Below are 18,591 nucleotides of genomic sequence, written 5' to 3'. Positions count from 1 at the left end.
TTCAAACAAGGCAGAATCCAAAGTGACAGAGGATGAGTGGAGACAGGTCCAGGTTCTTTGGTGAGAGCAAAGCGACAGGGGAGGGCCGACAGCAGGTGAGCATTAGACACCTGAGCACAGACAGGGAAACACAGGTCAGGAATGCAGGCAAGAGGAAAAAAAAGAAAACACTAACAATGAGCTGAGCACTTTTCTAGAGACAATTTGACAAATAGTTGTTGAAACTCTGGTGCTTAAATACTGTGTTGGCAGGTGAGTCTTGATTGCTTGATTGAGCGCAGATGTGCCCAGGAGGAGAGGAGGCTGAGCCCAACCTGTCGGCCACGCCCCTGCAGTGACAGACTCAGACTGACAGACAGACAGCGGAGAGACAGACAGGAGACAAAGGGAGGGGGGAAACACAGGAGCACACAAGGAGAAAGGAGAGGAGACTGCAGATCTCTACAAACACAGGTCAGATGAACATCTGTTAGAAGGGATGAGGGCACAAAGCGTCTCTCTTCCCAATTTTCCTCTACTTTATTAAAAATGTAGAACATGAAATAAACTGTCAAAACCTTCCCCAGTGTATTTTGTTTCAAAGTCCATTGTTTTGAGGCACTTTGTGTCTCATAAGGTGCAATTGCATGGCTTCTCCTATTAATGCATTGTCTGTTTTAACACTTTCTTTGAACCATTTCCACATTGCATTTTACATTACTATTTCTTCAAGTGCATCTTTCCAGCATCTGAACTGGTCCAATAGCTACTATCACATCATGCAATTAAAATAACTTTTTATTGTTGCAAAGTTACGCCTTGTTTTCTCACAGAGCAACACGCATCCACATACATTTCACATGTAACTACTTCCAGTAGTTCTCATTCCAAAACATTTGACTTGTAGACTGGCTGCAGCAGCTTCCTGCATCCCCAACGACAACATCACCCTCCCCTGGCTTGGTCCCTCTGTCACCACAGAACCGATCTACAAGGAGGATGCCTGGTCATGGTTTACAGCTAAACCCAAGACATGGAAGTGTTCCACACCGGCTCCTTATGAGACTGTCATCAATGACAAGAAGCAGAGTTGGAGACACTCATGTACTCCTCCATCTGGGTCTATCCAGGTGGGTAACAAGTTTGTCCTCTGACAACAGGGAGTAATTGGCCAGTCTAACAAAGCGGCAGACTCCTTCAAAATCAGGTGAAGCCCATTGGCTTGCAGCTCCAGGTGCCTGAGAACCTCTTTGACACTCTTGGGCAACCAGCTCCAAGCCACCACCCACCTATGACCCCCGTCATCCTCACAACCCTGATTACAAGAGACTCTATTATTGAGAATGTAAGAACAAGTTCTGCAAAAATTTGTTTGTTCCCAACGTATGCAGTTATTTAGAAATAATGCCATTCATCCAAAGCGGTTAAAGGCAAAACTACTGTCCAGAAACATTTCACAGAGTTGCCCACACATGTGTTCCCCTATCAGCCAAAACAAGTAGTCCCATTACTATCAAAGCACCAGTCACTTATCCTCATCCCTCTCCTGTGCTGGTCATGTGGAGCCAGAACCCTCGAGCAGCCTGGTAATTCTTCAACTCCTGATATTGCTATTTCTAGTAGGATAACCAATGACCCTCTACTTTCATATGCCTCTTTGAACATGCAGCGTGCTCACGCCCACCTGGATTATAGCAGCAGCACTGTGACGATCACCTTCTCTGATTTCTCCAGTTCATTTAATACCATCCAGCCGTTGCTCCTCGGTGAGAAGCTGCGAGTGTTGGGAGTCGACGCGCCCCACAATCTCTTAGATTACTGACTACCTGACAGACAGACTGCAGTTTGTCCGACTGGGCAACGTTCTGTCAGAGACTGTGGAAAGTAGTACAGCAGCACCACAGGGGGCTGTTCGGTCTCCTTTTCTCTTCACCTTGTACACCTCAGACTTTCAGTACAACTCTTCATCGTGCCACCTACAGAAGTTTTCGGATGACTCAGCAGTGGTGGGTTGTATAAAGGATGGATGTGAGGAGGAATACAGAGCAGTGGTGGAAGATTTTGTGGAATGGTCTGGTAGATGGTAGGTAGGTGATTGATTGCAGAAGGAACAGGACGACCAAACAACCACTGTGTATTCTGGGGGAGAATGTCACAGTGGCTGAGGATTACAAATACCTCAGAGTGCACCTCGACAACAGACTGAACTGGAAAACTAACATCAACACTGTGTATAAGAAGGGGATGAGCAGACTGAGGAGGCTCAGATCATTCAACGTGTGCAGCAAGATGCTGGAGATCTTTTACTCTCTGTTGTAGCCAGTGCACTCTTCTTTGCTGCAGTGTGCTGGGGGAGCAGCATCGGAGCATCAACAGACTGAACAAACTGAGGAAGGCCGGCTCCATCATTGGCTAGAAACTAGACACTTTTGAGGAGGTGGTGGAGAGGAGGACACTGGACAGACTGTAATCCATCATGGATAACCCTGAACATCCTCTTCACCACCTCATAGACTGCTCCAGCTCCGCTGTCACAAGGACCGCTTCAGGAAATCATTCCTGCCACGAGCCATCACACTGTACAACAGTAACTTAGACAGTTAATCCACCAACCTCACAGACTCTTGTGTTTTACATATTACTTTTACATATTATCTGCACTACTGCAATATTGCACATTTGGCCTACTTGCACAAATGTTTTTTGCTGTAAATACAGTTTATATACTTAGTTATGTTGTACTTTTATTATATAATATGTATTATATCTTATAATACATATTATATAACTATATTTTGTTTTACTTAGTTAAATTTTTATTTCTATTCCTGTTGATATTTTTTGTTACTTTTTTTTTTTTTTTACTTTTTGTTACTAAATAATTGTGTGTACATCCTGTGTTTGCCTGTATGTTTAATTGCTACTGCAACAAAATAATTTCCCAAATTGGGATCAATAAAGAAACCGTCTAAGTCTAACATAATACCCAGTCCAGCTGCTACTTGGACAGCTTTGTGTTAACATCCCCACCTCTCAGAACAGTCTTTGAAAATAACTTCATGCATGTGGTTCACCCTAAAACATGTTGGACATGATCCAGCTCACCGTCAATAAACTGCACTTTTGCATATTTGGGCTTAAGAATTTGCTGCTCTGATAAAGAAAGACAGGAAGTTTTTCCTAATCCTACTTTGAAGAAAATTAATGTTGAATTCCAATTAGTCATTTGGCACGTCAAAGTGATGTACATATGAATTCACACACCGATGACACAGCATCTGTGGCAATTTAGGGATTCAGTTTCCATTGACCAAAAGGCCTACTCCCCTGATCTTCTACAATGTTCATGAACTCATCATTTCAGTTTGCTTGGAGAGATATCCTATAAAAAAAAAAGGTTGATTAGTTTCCTCATATTGACATCAAACTTAATTTAGTCCAAACTAAAAAATAAATAAAAAATAAATAAATAAATAATACTACTACTACTACTACTACTACTACTAATAATAATAATAATTAAAAAATGCCAAAGTATTCAAACTCACTTGCTTCCTGTTTCCTTATCATCAATATGGATCATAAGTGTATCTCACACTTTTCATGGGTTTTCAGACTTTAAGCATTCATGAGCGTTACATTTGAGACTATACAATGCATGCCTGCAGAAGATCCATGCTGCAGTTCAGCTTTCAGTGCACATAGCTTATAAAAAAGCTTTAATTTAGGGTATTGGCCTACTGTGTTATTCGTGTCTGTTTTCACATATTAATAATGTGCATCTGGTTCAAGTCTGGAACACTCTTCTCTTTCTGTGTTGGAAAGCTCACATTCACTAAGATCAGTTTTTGATGTAAACTCTGCATGCATGGCACTGGCTGATTAAATGAGAGATTTTCTCTTCTTTGTTGTAGGTTAATCTTTTTTATATACATATTTTTCTACTGAACGCGATGTCACAGCACAGCATATCTCCGGGATGGTTAGATTTCCATTGATTCGAATTTTGTGGAAAACCTACAAGCTTCTGTCCAATCCTGCTCTACAAGTCCCAACAGAATAATGGAGTGATCGCTACACTGATCCTTCCGCATCTGCGCTCTCAAGATTTCAGTTGTGTAAAGAGGGAATTCGCCAGCACTACAGCGGAAGTACCTTGATTTTTCAGAAACGTAAAAGTGAGTGAACAATGAATGATAGTATGATAGTTGAGACAACAGTAAGACGAAGAACAAAAACAGGACATGTGTAAGGAATGTTTTTGTTGAATTAGGCCTAGTTTAATTTATAAATAAATAAAAAACACAAGAGAATTCCCGAAAGTCATTCCAAAAAATATTCTGATCATTTTGAATTTTGTTTATTATCATATTGTACACATTGCTTTTTTAGTGGGCAACAAAATAATGGTCAGACTGCAATTGTATTAACCTAAACAGACATTACAAGCTATAGAAATACCTTTTCTTCTGTGGAACTTTAACTGACATTACCGCTCTGTTCAGACCCATGATCCCAACATCAGCAGCCTATCACAGCATTCAGTATCAGAACTTTATTTTGAACGCTAAATGTGCAGCGTTTTCTGTCCTTCCCAGTGTGTTGCTGTGTTATGACAATAAAAAGAAATATTGTTCAAAAATCCTGACAAATAATTTCTTTAGAATGTTGAAACCGACTCCTATCCAAAGTGATTGCAGACGCGCTGCCTTTATTTTGAAAAGCATTACAGGAAGTGCTGTTGTCGTTCGCTTTCGGTATCTTTCCACCGCTCTGAAGTTGTGTTGGAAGTTTACCTCCCAGGTTTGTCTGATGAGCCCAGTTCATTTAGAAAGTTTAGGAGAGCGATGAGTGGACTCACCGTCCCTGCGGACTTCTCGGAACACATGTTGGACCTGGACGAGGACGACGACCTGGAGGTTTTCAGCAAGGTAAAGTAAAGCTGTCTGAAAACAAGGCGAAAGCCTCGAACTCTCAGCTTCAGACAGTTCCATTGCCTTTCGTGCTACGTGGATTTGACCCTGGCATCAACATACCCGCTTTAACTGTCACTTGTAGAAGAACAGAGCGCTAATCAGCCTTCTGCAGTCGGTGCAGAATGGAGTTACAGTCTGTGGTTCACATCGTGACCACAGACTGTCACGTAAAAGGAAGGAAACCAAATTTCCTGGATCAGCTGATGAGTCGACCTTAGGACCCGGCTGTCCTATGTGATTTTTGCTTTAAGTTTTCTAGGGACAGACTGACGCCAAAATCCGTTTAGTTTTTGAATAATTTAATGCTTATTTAAGGAAAACTCCATACCAGACACCCCCCTCAATCCGCCTTAGCTCTATAACATGAACCAACGCTTAGTTCAGTATATATGTAACTCAGCCCAGGTTCTACTGTAGTTCAAGCAATAGCATGAGAACTTAAATCAACAGTTACGGTTTAGATGGTATTGAATAGATGCTTAACAGTCGATTGCGTCATGGCCGAATTAAAATATTCCTCCTGAAGATTTGAGAAAGGCTCAGAGTTGTGTTTTGCAGGTGATCCATAATGCACATAATCAAGGCCACATTATATTTTAAAATTCCTTTATGGAGTTTGGTGTAAGACTTTCTGCATGCCAGAAGGTTGCATGCACTGGGGCTTCTTCTTATGTGGCTTCTTATTTATCAAATCTGCAACTACTTGCCAATTTGAACCTGTCCACATGTGGAGTATATTCAATGTCATATTCTCAAATGTGTGAACATGGTGCTAGAAAAATGAGAGTATCAGGGTGAAAATGGCTTTATTGTGTGTTTTGCTTTTTGTGTGTTCGTGCCGGGCTTGACGTAGGTCAAAATGTGAACAAAGGGAGGCCTCAATCAAATCTGGAACAGAACTGCAGCTTCAGTCGACTTTGTCGCAAATCAGCAGTCAGACACAGGGCCCCAGTCCTGCGACACTCATTGGTCACTCCACTAGACACACCTATACAGTCTGGTGCAATCCAGTAGTACATTTTTGCCATAAAGTCTTCTTGAATGATGTCTAGAATGCCTTAGTTTCATTGACACTGTTACAGGCAGGAGATGCAACAATGTCTGCTTGAAATATCATCTCATTGATACAGATCAACTGTAATCAGTCAGGGAGGCCTATTTGGAAGGAGACCTCTAGAATTTTGAACAGCACAGTCAATTTTATATGGTGTTATTGAGTACATTAAAACAGAATGAATCACTGCCTTCAGTAAAGCTTTTGCTGTTTTATACACTTTACTAGCAGTATCAATATCATCCAGACAGAAGCGATTGCATAATAACAGAATATGCCGCACACAATGTGTAAATCCACCAGATCGAATGTCTGAAGAGGAAAAAGAAATTAAAAAATGAATATAAATTTCAATACAGAAACACATACAAATATACTGTTAATAAGTACAGTTTGCAAACTGAATTGCACATGGACTCATATGCTCCATTTCTTTGTGGGTGCCTTCAGTCTGTTACATTAAGGTAACTTCAACTGCTTGATTGGGGTTAGTCAAATAATAGTCCCAACTATCCATGTCAACCTTTCAACAGGTTTGTCACACACTTCCCCCTTTTCTACAGACAGAAAACAGTGTGAGTATTTTCATTAGGTTGCTGGGATGTAACGATTTACCGAATCTCACGATAGAAATATGGCTTGATGCTGTTGTGGGACTGTGATGCAATCAACTGTGACAGCAGAGGGTACAATCATAGTAGTCAAGAAGACAGACACCCATCATCCTTTGTGTGCAAACAAAGCACTGCTAAAAATCAAATCATGGAGAGAATTATGGATGAACGTGCTGATAACAAAACAGATTGAGGATGCTCCATCGACTGTTAGAACTGATGTGTGGCAGCGTTTTGGTTTTCCTGTTTCAAGAACTGACAGTTGTCAAAAGGAAACTGACAAATGCAATTTGCAAAATACTGCTTGACAATGGTCAACTACACTATGGCAAACACATCAAACATGAGAAGACATTTGACACATCATCACCCAGAAAAGCTCAAACCACAACAACAACATATTGTGACAAAAAGCCTCATCCAGGCCAAAGGAGCCTGAAAGAAGCATTAGGAGCCCCACTTCTGCATAACAGTCTGAGAACTGAAGAAATAACACTTAAGGCCATTTTCTGCGGTCAACAATGATGTATTTCACAGGTTAATAAACATGCTGGAGCCAAAGTATACAATTTCATCAAGGCCACACTTTGGTTAAGCAGTGATAGCAGCTCTGTGCCAAGAGACAAAAACTTAAGAGACACAGAGCCTCGGAGAAGAGTTCATTTCAATAACCACAGATGGGTGAGCTTCATGAGCTACTCAGAGCTATATTACAGTCACAGCTCATGTTATGAGCAGCAAATGGGAAATGGAAAGTTGTGTCCTACAGACGCAGCCCCTTTTCCAACCACACACTGGACTCAACGTAGCTGAAACACTTTAAACCTTGCTTACAAGCAGGTTTAAAGGAAAGCCGCTCAAGCCGTCTGCTTGGTCCAGTGAGCCATGTAGCAGCATTTTTCACTTCAGTTCAGCTCAGCTGAGCACCAAACAGAGACTGTTAAACCTGCCAGCACATAAACCGATCTTGGATGTGGTCACTCGATGGAACAGCTCTTTTAATGATTATGTTAAAGGACTGGCTGGCTGGCTTTTTGTTTTGAAATTGTATGTATATAGTTCCATCATTCATTCCCAAAGTCAACTCGTGCCAGTTTTTTTGCACAAGCTGAGGTCATGACTGACTGCTTTTATTTCATGAAAGAAGGAAATTCATTTTTCCTTCTCTCTAAATATCGTATCATGGAGTTTATTGAGGTTTTATTGTTACGTGAGTTTTTGGTATCGTTACATTCCTATAAGGTTGCTTGTCAGAAAAATGTAAGCAGGTTGGTGTAACTTATAAGTATAATCATTATAAGTCAACCTTTTGATTATTAGGCTGGCCCAAAATCCCTGGGGGCCCCTGGGAGGCCAGGTCTGCCCATCCAGGAATCTGACCCTCCCTGGAGAAATTAGTTAACACGGTATTCTTGTACAGTTTGTTGAATAAAGGTATGTCCAATATAAGTTTCTCACAATTCAATGGACATAGGCTCAATGTTTGGGTTTATGTTAGCAGTGTACCCTTTAAAGCAAAAGACATAGAAACTGTAAAGCTAATATGCACTGTTACAGTTACGGTTTCTTTATCACAAATCATATCATCATTGTAATACTGAACAATCTTATCACACATCACAGATTTTCCTCTTATCACCAGGCCTAATATGAGCTTTATTTAAATGTGTCTTTTGTATTCAACTGTCTTACAACATTACTGTATTTTCCAGACTATAAGTCACACTTTTTTTCATAGTTTGGCTGGTCCTGCGACTTACTGTAAAATCTGGTGAGGTCACAGTTTACGGATTATCGTCTACAGCTGCGTGAGGGCGCTCTAGGCTTGTGACAACTATATGCTGCAACTCTACCACTCCTGCACCACAAATTACCTGAATAAAAGACAACATAAAGACTGAACACAAACAAAATGCCCCCAATGCCATTGTCCCTGGAGGCTTAACCAAAGTACTCCAGCCACTCGACATCTCTGTGAACTGGAGCTTTAAGGCAACCTTGCGTCGCCTGTGGGAGGAGTGGATGGTGGATGGAGAGCACAGCTTCACGGCAATGGGGAGGATGCGCCATGCAACTTTCCAGCAAGTCCTTGGATGGATCGACAAAGCATGGACCTCGGTGGCAACCGAAACCATCCTGTCAGAATTCAGAAAGGCCGGAATAACTTGAACAGATGCTGAGTCTGACGACATCCTTGCAGAAGAGGAGAAGGTCTCTTCATCTTCCTCCGGAGTTGGCGGAGTTGTTCAGGACCAACACAGAGGATGTAGATTTCAATGGATTCAGTGACGTGGAATAAGATCGGGAGCTTGGTGAACTTGCTTGTTCGACTTGCTCGCTTGTTGTTAATTTAGCATATTCAGCCTCCCAGGTATGTTATGTTTATGCTATTGTGTAGCTAATTATCTGTTAATGTTTTACGTTAACATACCAGACACATATTCAGCCAGATGTGTCTGTTGAATGTCTGGTCTTGTTTTTTTGGGAATATTATTAGTATTTACAAATACAAGGTGTGGCTTGTGAGCATGTTAACAGGTTGAAATGCAAGTGTCTCACGCCCAATGCATGAGACTTGAGAGCTCTGGGCTTTCCTCTTCGTGACACATTTTTTGACTGATGCGACTTATACTCCGGAGCAACTTATAGTCCGGAAAATACAGTAATGTATGGAATATTTTGTTTTTGTTGTGGGATAAAAGTCTCTCGTTTTGATAATATGATCTAATGATCTATAGTCCACTTGACTGGTTTTTGAGTTGTGTTGGGGGATGTCAATCTCCAGCTAGCTTGGCTTAAGTGTTAGCAATTGTGCTAGCAGTTTTGTAGATTGCAGTCATGAAATGAGCACTAGTGTTGACATTACCACTAAGCAAACAACCACAGTGGGGACAAGTGCAGCCACCACTGTACCATCTCTTCTCTCCTTTCCCTCACCACCACCACTACCAGGGCCTGGGTTGATGTATTCACCACCAACCCTCATCTTGGAGAATTAAGCAGTGTAATTCCAGATGACTTTGGTGTGGATAAACCTAAAGAGGTATTCCTGGTTAGTTTTCCAGTTTGACTCATTTAATTCAACTTCCATTCATCTGGGAAATGTCAACTGCATCTTTCTTAGGTCCAGCCTCAGCCACAATCATAATATTGTCTTATCATTTTTTTGTAAGTTGTTTTAGGGGCTACAAGTGATGCACAGCTGCTTCAGTTTGGAATTTTTGCTCTTATGTTGGTATTTTCACTTTGTTTACATTTCATTGTTGTGCCCTGCGATCGACTGGCGACCGGTCCAGGGTGTACCATGCCTCTCGCTTGTTGACGGCTGGGATAGGCTCCAGCACCCCCCGCAACCCCGAAAGGGATACGCGGTATAGAAAATGGATGGATGGACATTTCATTGTATAACTGATGTTTTGGAACCTGCATATTGTCTTCCCTTCATTCCATTACTCTCATGCATACACTCTGGACACACAGCCTGTCCTGAACTTCCTGTTCTCCACACCTGGCGAAAATCTGCACTCCAAAATACAAGTGTACTTAGTATTTTGGCACCTGTATTGCATCAAAAATTCTTCAACTCTTATTGAAGAGTTGTGATTCCAACTTGAAGAAATAACATGAGTAACACCATGACATGAGTGGCAGCTCTTGCAAGGTCTCCAAAGATTTTTGTGAAACTATTTAAAGCAGCAATTTTCTGAGAAAAAGCTCAAAAAACCCATTCTACCAAACAATATATTGACAGTTGTAGACTAAATGGTACATTCAGTAGCTAACTGTTTCCCCCAGGAGTTGGTAGAGACCAAATGCAGAGCTAGAAGAGAGTGACACCATTCCAAATTAATGAGACTTTTCTCCGTAACTGCTGGAAGTTGTTTTTGTGTTATTTAGCCTACACTTGTGTGTTTAAGTATGGTGGACAAAATAATAGAAACACCTACGAGTTCAATACAGTTCAACAGCACCCCAAACTGCAACCTCCAAAATGATCATACAGTTGAATCAACATATTTCCTAAACCGTCTCCACTAAAAGTGAGTGTTAGGACCTTCATGAAGGCACGATTTATTGCAGGCCTGTTGTTTAAGACCGTAACGATTTCAGCTAGGTGAACCTAAAATGGCGACTGAGTGTGTACACAACTTGTTTTTAAATAACAGACTGAAGCAGACAGAACAGTTGGACTGACCTGTTTGCTAACAGACCTGTGGACCCAGAAATAAATGTATGAACTGCTTGAACTCAAATGTGATACATGAATGAATTTTAGTGCTAGTTCACTATTAAAGTTAGAATGTTGCTGGATTAATTGGGCAATGAAGAATAGTCATGTCAATAATGGAAATTCTGCATGTGTCACTACAGAGATCAGATTAGCTCTCAGTTCAGTTTCAATTTGAATTTGTTGACATCTTCACAAAATGAAGACTTTAGCAATACATAGACAATGAGGCTAATGGTGGGCATCAAACAAACAGTAAATGGGCAAAGTAATAACTACTACAGCACCAAAGCTGTTACCAAAATGAAAAGCAAAATTTCCAAAAATGTTTCTTTATTGAATAGAAGATGAATTGAAACACTGCATTCCATTGTTGCCATAGTTACTAACTGTAAATTGATATCAGAAAAGCTGACACTTATTCCTGGTTGGCTGGCAAATGTTCCTTATATGACCACATGAGGTCATAGAAAAAAGGTTCTGGTCAACACTACAACCTCAATTCTAAATCAGTGTGCAAGGTACAGCACATCATACAGCAGGTAACCATAGCAACAATTCTAATACCTTATTCCACATGAATAATGGACTCAGTGGGGAAAATACAATCCCTTCTTGTCTCTGCCTTTTGCAATATTTTCTTATATTAACACACCTGGTTGTACATTTTTTTTCTACATACACATGCACTGAAGACAGAAGGCAGGTTGGAATGACAGAAAAACAAACATCACATTATTTCACATTCAAAGTATTGATAATGTTTCAAAATCTTAATTTTAAGCTTCAGTAGTATCATTTGCGGGATGATGAAAGATGAAAGATCATGTTTTGAATACTACTGATCTAGAAATCACACGTCTCAAATTACTTTTAATTCAACAGATTTTAGACAACTGATATGATAATATCAGTTGTCTAAAAGCTATCATACGTATATATGTTTGTTTTTTTTTGTTGTCTTTTTTTGCATTGTTATTACATTTTCAGTATGTTAGCCCTAACTGCACCATTTTCAACAAGTAACCTCAGCAGACATTTAATGCATGTGCTCATGCTGACTGAGAAAAGAACATTTGGAAAACCACCTGGGAAAGCTGTCTATGAAAACCCCCATATAAGTAAACTTAGGTTGCTGAGTGACAACTGATGTCAGTGACGTTGAAATTACAGTTAGTCCAGTCGCACTAAGACATGTCATGGGTATTTAAATAAATGTACCTATAGGGCTCTTCCTCACTTCAACTGAAACACATCAACGCTGTTACTATAACAACTGAGCTGCTACTGACATGATTCAAAGCTGAACCACCAATCTTAATACAAGTATTTTTAGATGTGGACACTTTGCCTCAGGTTGTCCAACATGTTTAAATGTAACATATGTGCAGCAAGAAGCCATATGGAGCTTTCACAACTTTGCACCATCTCCAGTCTCGTGTGCTGCACTTTACCATGACATACGTGGTACCTGTAAGCAGAGGTAGGAAGTGCTGCTTCCTCCTTTCCTCAGGCTGTTACCATAACAACCAGTTCACCACAAAGACATGGCTGTTAGTCATGGTTACTCTTTGCATATAATTTGGTTTAAATAACCTTTAGTTGTTTTCAGTAGAAGTTAGTACACCATGTGCTGCCATGTTCCGTTAACACACTGATAGTAAACTGTGCTGTTTGTGGTTTTTAGAAAAATTGATGAAGTGCTCTCTGCTGCACACTGTTTGTATGGTCAGATAATAACTGGACTGTCTGGGAGCGAGAAGTCATCATGTTTGTCGTCAGCTTTTGTAGTGTGAAGCAGTGCAAGGGAGTGGGGCTCAGTCTGCTGACCTCAGCAGCTTCTCAGCTGTTGTTGCAGAACACAGACCTGCAGGCAGCACACTTATGGTTCACTGCTGTTTGCATAAACTGGATCATTTGAATGCAACAAGTCCACTGTGAAAAGGCTGTGCTTACAAATGAGTCAGACAGATGTTGCCATTAGATATTATGTACATTATCTTGAATATGGCCTTTTTATTATTGAGAGATGGCAACCTGTATTGATGCTGTCATATGGGGTGGCTGTGACTCAGGAGGTAGAGTGGGTTGTCATGCTGATCGATGGGATGTCTGTTCACTCGTTTGGTGGGGCCTGGTCTCATATGCCCTGTATTTATATATATAATTTCACTTGTATTTGTAATTTCACATGTATTCCAAATGTACAATATCAGAATCTTATCCAGTTTGTGAATAGGATTTTTTTCTGCTTCCTGCATGCAATTGTGAAGAATGTCTTGCAAAAAATGAAAAGAAAGTTATTTTCAATGAACAGAAAAATTGAACTTGTTTTCAAATATAGAATTAGTGTGTGGACATATGTAAATTTAATGCTTTCTGCAACATTTTATGACATTTATTTCTCGTTTTAGGATTAATTATTTCTTTCTCATTCAGCAAAGCATTGCAGGTTAAGTATGAAGGTCAGTGCTAAATATGAAGTAGGAAAGTTCCACTGGGACAACATGACTCCTCAAACTGACATGATGTGATCAGCTGGTCTGACTCTTTGTGGTGGGAACCGCAAAAACACTGTTGATTTTACAAAGATGTTGCAGAGTGGAGGTCATTTCCATTTGGCCTGACGTCAGCTGACTGAAGTCACTCCATTAGTGACATCTGATGTAATCTGTTGCTGGCAGCATTTGTTTTTAAAGGCGAAAGTAATGGTCGGCGTTGGCTAAATCTGAGGAGCAGTAACAGGCAGCCAACAGCAGAGAAATTGGTATGTGTTGCTCATTATGTCACTTCCACATCTCACCACAACTCCAGTTCTTTGAGTATGTGCCTACCCCTCTACTATTTTTATAGATGCTAAAACATTTATTACATTAAGGACGGTATTGAAAAATCCAAGTCTTGCAAGAATGTGACACCAGTGAATGTGACGAAACTGGTATACCGCCCACCCCTACTAAGCCTGAGCATGAGGTCTCAACTTGTAGTTTGAAACGGTGCGTCAGATCATGAACATGACTGCATTGTGCTGGCAAATTCATTTCACAAGGTCCTTGGAGTGATAGGGCAACCACTTGTGCAAGTGTAGACAAGTGGAATGGTAGCACCAGAGTGAAGGGTTTGGCCATGGATTGGTATGAAGGAGCTTTGCTTCATTGCCTTGTAAACTGACATAAGGGTCTTGACCTGTGATGTGACTTGCAACGTGGAGCCAGTGCGGTTTTCTGTATGTGTAAATGTGTGTGTTACCTCATCAACTTCATCGATTTTTGTAAATATATTCTTATTCTGAATTTGATGCTCAGAATCGGGCTTGTATATATGAGAATGGGGCTGAGGTCATGACGTCATGCCCAGGCTAGCTTCTACTCCACTAGCTTCTGTAACTCAATGCAGCCTCTCATTCAGCATTTCCTTTATCGTTTTTGCAAAATAATGACTAATGTATAAAAAAAGCAGTAAGGTCAGAAGGACCTTACTGCTGTGAATTGCTCTGGGTTAGAGAGTAGAGAATGGCAACGGTTTCACTCACGCTGAATGCTCAGGACTGTCTGTGTTTAAGAGAGGGGATGGACTAATTGGGGATTAATCCAGTCCAATTTTTTACTGATCATATTTAGGCTCTATCAAATTCTTAGCCCACACACCATCTGGATCAGTTAGCAAATTGAAAATGCGCCCACAACCCCAGATGGCTCCCAGAGTTAGTAGTCAAAGATAAACTGGGTGTACCACTATTGGAAATTCTAACTTCTGAAAGTCAGAGCAGTCACAGGCTTCTGGAATGATAATCATATGCTCCATAAAATGTTGTCCAGTTGTGTCTTTCCATGCAATGAAAGGCAAATTTTGGATGGAAGTGTAATATATTTTTGAATGACCTTAAGCAAATCTTTACCATTTCTGTCTATAAAGTTGCTATTTCTCAGCCAAAATATACACCAATATTGTGGGGCTGGATGATTAGCTCAAATAAGATCAAAGTCTCTATTTAGGCCTCTGACTTATTTTTAGGTGACTAGTCTACATGTCTACATTTGCGGGAGATTTGTTGCTTAAAAGAAATACTACATCCTTTTCCTTAAGCGTCATCAACACATGACAAATGTGCAGTATACTGCCTGAAAGACTTTGCACAGGAAGGGGCAGGAGGGACATTGTTTTAATAAATTTGAAGTGTGAGAGAGACAGCAGAAAAATGAAATCCAATCCATAGAAAAAAATTTCAATAAAAAGAAAATAGAAACAATAAAAATGTTAGCAATAGTGGGGAAGAACAAATATATTTAGTGCAGATAGAAACTGTGCTTATGGTGTAAAAGGTTGTTCAGTCTACTGTGTGGATCTGGATTCAAAGAAGATGATGACAGTCAAAAGTACCCTCATTACCCTGTTACCAAAAGTAACAGCAGATTAGCACAGTGACCTGAAATGTCAGCAGACGGCCAGGAAAACTTGGGCTCACTACAGTATTCCTTGGCTCCAGATTTTATTTCTCCAGAAGCCAACCAGTGGAAAGAATGGAAAGTTATCATCCCAAGAAACAGTCCAGCACACAACTCCCCACAAAATGCAGAACTGTCAGTTTTATACTTGGGTTTTTGAATGGATTAAACAGTATAAATCCTCTTAATCACTGGGCTTAAGAGGTTCTAGTAGATGAATTTTGTCATAGTCATAGATTTAATGGACAGACCTGAGGGTGGTGTCAGTCTTCTCATCTAACTTTCTTAAGCGAATAAATTTTGAACTGTTTTTTTAAATTAGGGATGGGAAACCTTTTTCTCATAAAGGGCCATTTACATTTTTAGAACATCCTTTGAGGAGCAAGCTAAATTAATGAACACATATCTCACTAACCGGGCAGCATAGAGGCGCAACAGGTAGTGCGCGTGCCTCACAGCAAGAAGGTCGCTGCTCGCCACTGCAAACTGCAGTGCAGGACTCCTCAGTTTAGAGAAATCCTCATGATATACATACAGTTTATAATGTAGAACTCAGGCAGAGGAGGTTGTTTTTGCTTTGCAGCTCATTGATTTTGTGTTGTAGGTTGTCAGACACATCAGCTCCTCTCACATTAAACAACACAAACGGTGCATGTTGAGTTTGTTTTGTTTACTTTTGCATGTCCTGAAACCTCTCACTCTTTCACACAGCAGCATATTCAGATGTCATAGCAGACTTTTGTTCCTGCAGAGAATGAAAATGCACGGTTTAACGTCTTTCCAGTTGCACTTGCCGCAATTTTAATTTCACTTCAAATTATTTTGCATTTGAAAGCAGAGAGCTGAGAAGCTGGCTGGAGCTTGAAGTGCAGCTCTGAGAGTTTCTTGGTAATATCCACCATGAAGGCCAAATCACTGTGATGCACATTATCCCTCAATCTCCATTAATTGTTTGAGAGAAACTGACACTTTGGAACAATTTTTCTATGACTGGAGCTAGTGGCTCTGTGCAAATCCAGTTAAGCATGTTTTGAGCTATAATGATTGGCCTTTTGTATGACCATGGTACGCCTTGTACATCAACAAATCAAAAAGTCCATTTCTTTTGAAAAGCACAACATTCTGCATCTGCTTTCTTGACAGTCACTGTGATGCACTGATTTGACATCAATGTAACCGCAACATGCCTGTTGCATTCAGGGACCACAGGGAAGGATGTGTTTGTCCACTGTTTAATGTTATTTTATCACAGAAAAAAAGAAATTGGTATTAAGAATTTTTTTGTATTTCTGAGTTGCTTATTTGTGACCTGCCTTGTGGGACGGATCAAACAGTCTTGTGGGCCGCATATGGCAACGGCGGCCAGACGGAAATTGAATTATTGGTCATTGTGGTCAACATCGATTTTGCAGCCAGAAGGTTTTGACCTCTAGTAGACCGTATTATGATGTCATTTTAACATGATTAATGGGCTGAAGCCCATTTGTAACTGTCATTGCACACGGTAAAGAATGTCACTGGAATTTACAAATCACTCTAACAGATCGTAACAGATTTGAACCAGAGTACCGATCTGATATCATTACTCTTTTTACCCTGAACTTAAAACCTGCAAATCTCTCTGTGTAGAGCTGATTATGAGCATTATGTTTAGGCTAACCAGAGACTAACTAGTTCTTAACCATAAGTGGAGATACTCATACAACATCCTCTTTAGGTTCTGATCATTTGAACAGTATTCTGTCAGTACAAGGCATTGTCAGAGCAGCTGGTGTTTAGCACGGTCATAGAGAGGACAAAGGTGCAATGAATTATACAAATGGGGATAACAGCGCACACGTTGAGATCTCCATTCGATGACATTCATGGTGTTGCACTCTGTTGTTCACATGAAAAGTGACAGAAGTTTTGCTTGCTGCGAACATCACATCCTAACAGTGGCATCGTCTCATTGGTCTAGAACACATCTCTGGCAGATGAAAGTCCCATGCCCAACTCTCCCACCTCCATGGTCAACAACTACAGACTCGACGAGGATGAGGAGGAGCAGCAGGATGCCAACACCAAAGACCTCTTCATCACCATTGATAACCCAGAGAGCCATGTCACTGCCATCGAAACTTTCATCATGTACAGAGTCGTGACCAAGGTGAGGAGGTCCTGATGTACATGTCTGAATACATGCAGCTTGGTAAAATGGCCATATTTATCAAGACTCTCAGAGTAGGAAATCAGTGACAACTGGCCAAAAATTCTCAGAATGATGCATCAAATATTAGATTTTTTTTTTAGGCTTTTTAGACTTACATTTACACACTTTAGCCACACAAATGTGTTACTTATATTCACTTAAAGTCTACAATACAAATGGATGATTGTTAATGATCATCATTAAAATTTAAGACGTATTAAATTTAGCATCATGCCTATGCATATGTAACTGAAATAAGTTAATAGAACTGCCCCTTAAACATTATTTGAATCATTAGTTGGAGATCTTCTGATTGAAACCTCATGTTGAAGAACAGATTTGTTTTTTCTGCTTCACTGTGCACAAAGCAGCACAGGAAAGCAGTGCAACCAGCTGCAAAGCTTTACAAAGCTGGTCTTGTTTCAAAAGGGCCTAACTGTAAAATCTAACTGTGATGGAAATGAGGAGAAGGGGGACGGAACATTTGCAGAAAGGAGGTCAGACCTTCGCCACGTGCATTTCTTCACCCCTGTGTCTACACTCCTGAGTGCTGAATGCTAACAAAGAAACTCTTGAACCACACTTTGGCCTAACTTCCTCTGCTTCTCTCTACTGAGCTATGATTAGGACACATGCCTTTAAATGTGATGTTTTCTCATCACTAATGATAATGAAGGACACCACCATTGACCATTGCTGGTGTTAGAGGTAAAACATCATATAAACCAACTAACCTTCGTGATTAACTCTCTGTCTAACTGAGGTAGGATTGTTTCAGTCCTACAGTAGATTAACTTCTCCTAGGACAGATTCTGGGATACTTGATTAATGTGGGCTCAGGTCTGGACACTACCAGGTGTAGATGGTAACACTCTGAGCTACCAGGGATGAAGCTTCATGGTGTCTTGGTATTGATCTGTAACTTCTCCCTCCAGACCACGCGGAGTGAGTTTGACTCCAGTGAGTATGAGGTACGCCGGCGCTACCAGGACTTCCTGTGGCTCCGAAGTAGACTGGAGGAAAACCACCCAACACTAATCGTCCACGTATGTATCAGCACACATCATCATCTGCTAAATACATCTGTGGGCTGCTGCAGAGTCC

At 40.6% G+C, this 18,591-nt stretch overlaps 1 protein-coding gene across 1 annotated transcript in view; it reads left to right on the top strand.

Annotated features, from left to right (window-relative positions):
* Positions 1-4,744: 4,744 nt before the first annotated feature.
* The window catches only part of snx7 (sorting nexin 7), a 46,961-nt gene continuing 33,114 nt past the window's right edge, over positions 4,745-18,591 (top strand). Inside the window, exons 1-3 of the mRNA XM_070986373.1 lie at positions 4,745-4,910; positions 17,257-17,445; positions 18,423-18,533. Of these exons, the coding sequence (XP_070842474.1) occupies positions 4,827-4,910; positions 17,257-17,445; positions 18,423-18,533 (384 nt within the window). The 5' untranslated portion in view covers positions 4,745-4,826. The remainder of the gene's footprint in view (positions 4,911-17,256; positions 17,446-18,422; positions 18,534-18,591) is intronic.

Source organism: Chaetodon trifascialis, chromosome 18, assembly GCF_039877785.1.
Source record: "Chaetodon trifascialis isolate fChaTrf1 chromosome 18, fChaTrf1.hap1, whole genome shotgun sequence".
Taxonomy (NCBI): domain Eukaryota; kingdom Metazoa; phylum Chordata; class Actinopteri; order Chaetodontiformes; family Chaetodontidae; genus Chaetodon; species Chaetodon trifascialis.
The sequence above is the reverse complement of the archived record's forward strand: the minus strand, read 5'-3'. Positions and strand labels throughout refer to the sequence as shown.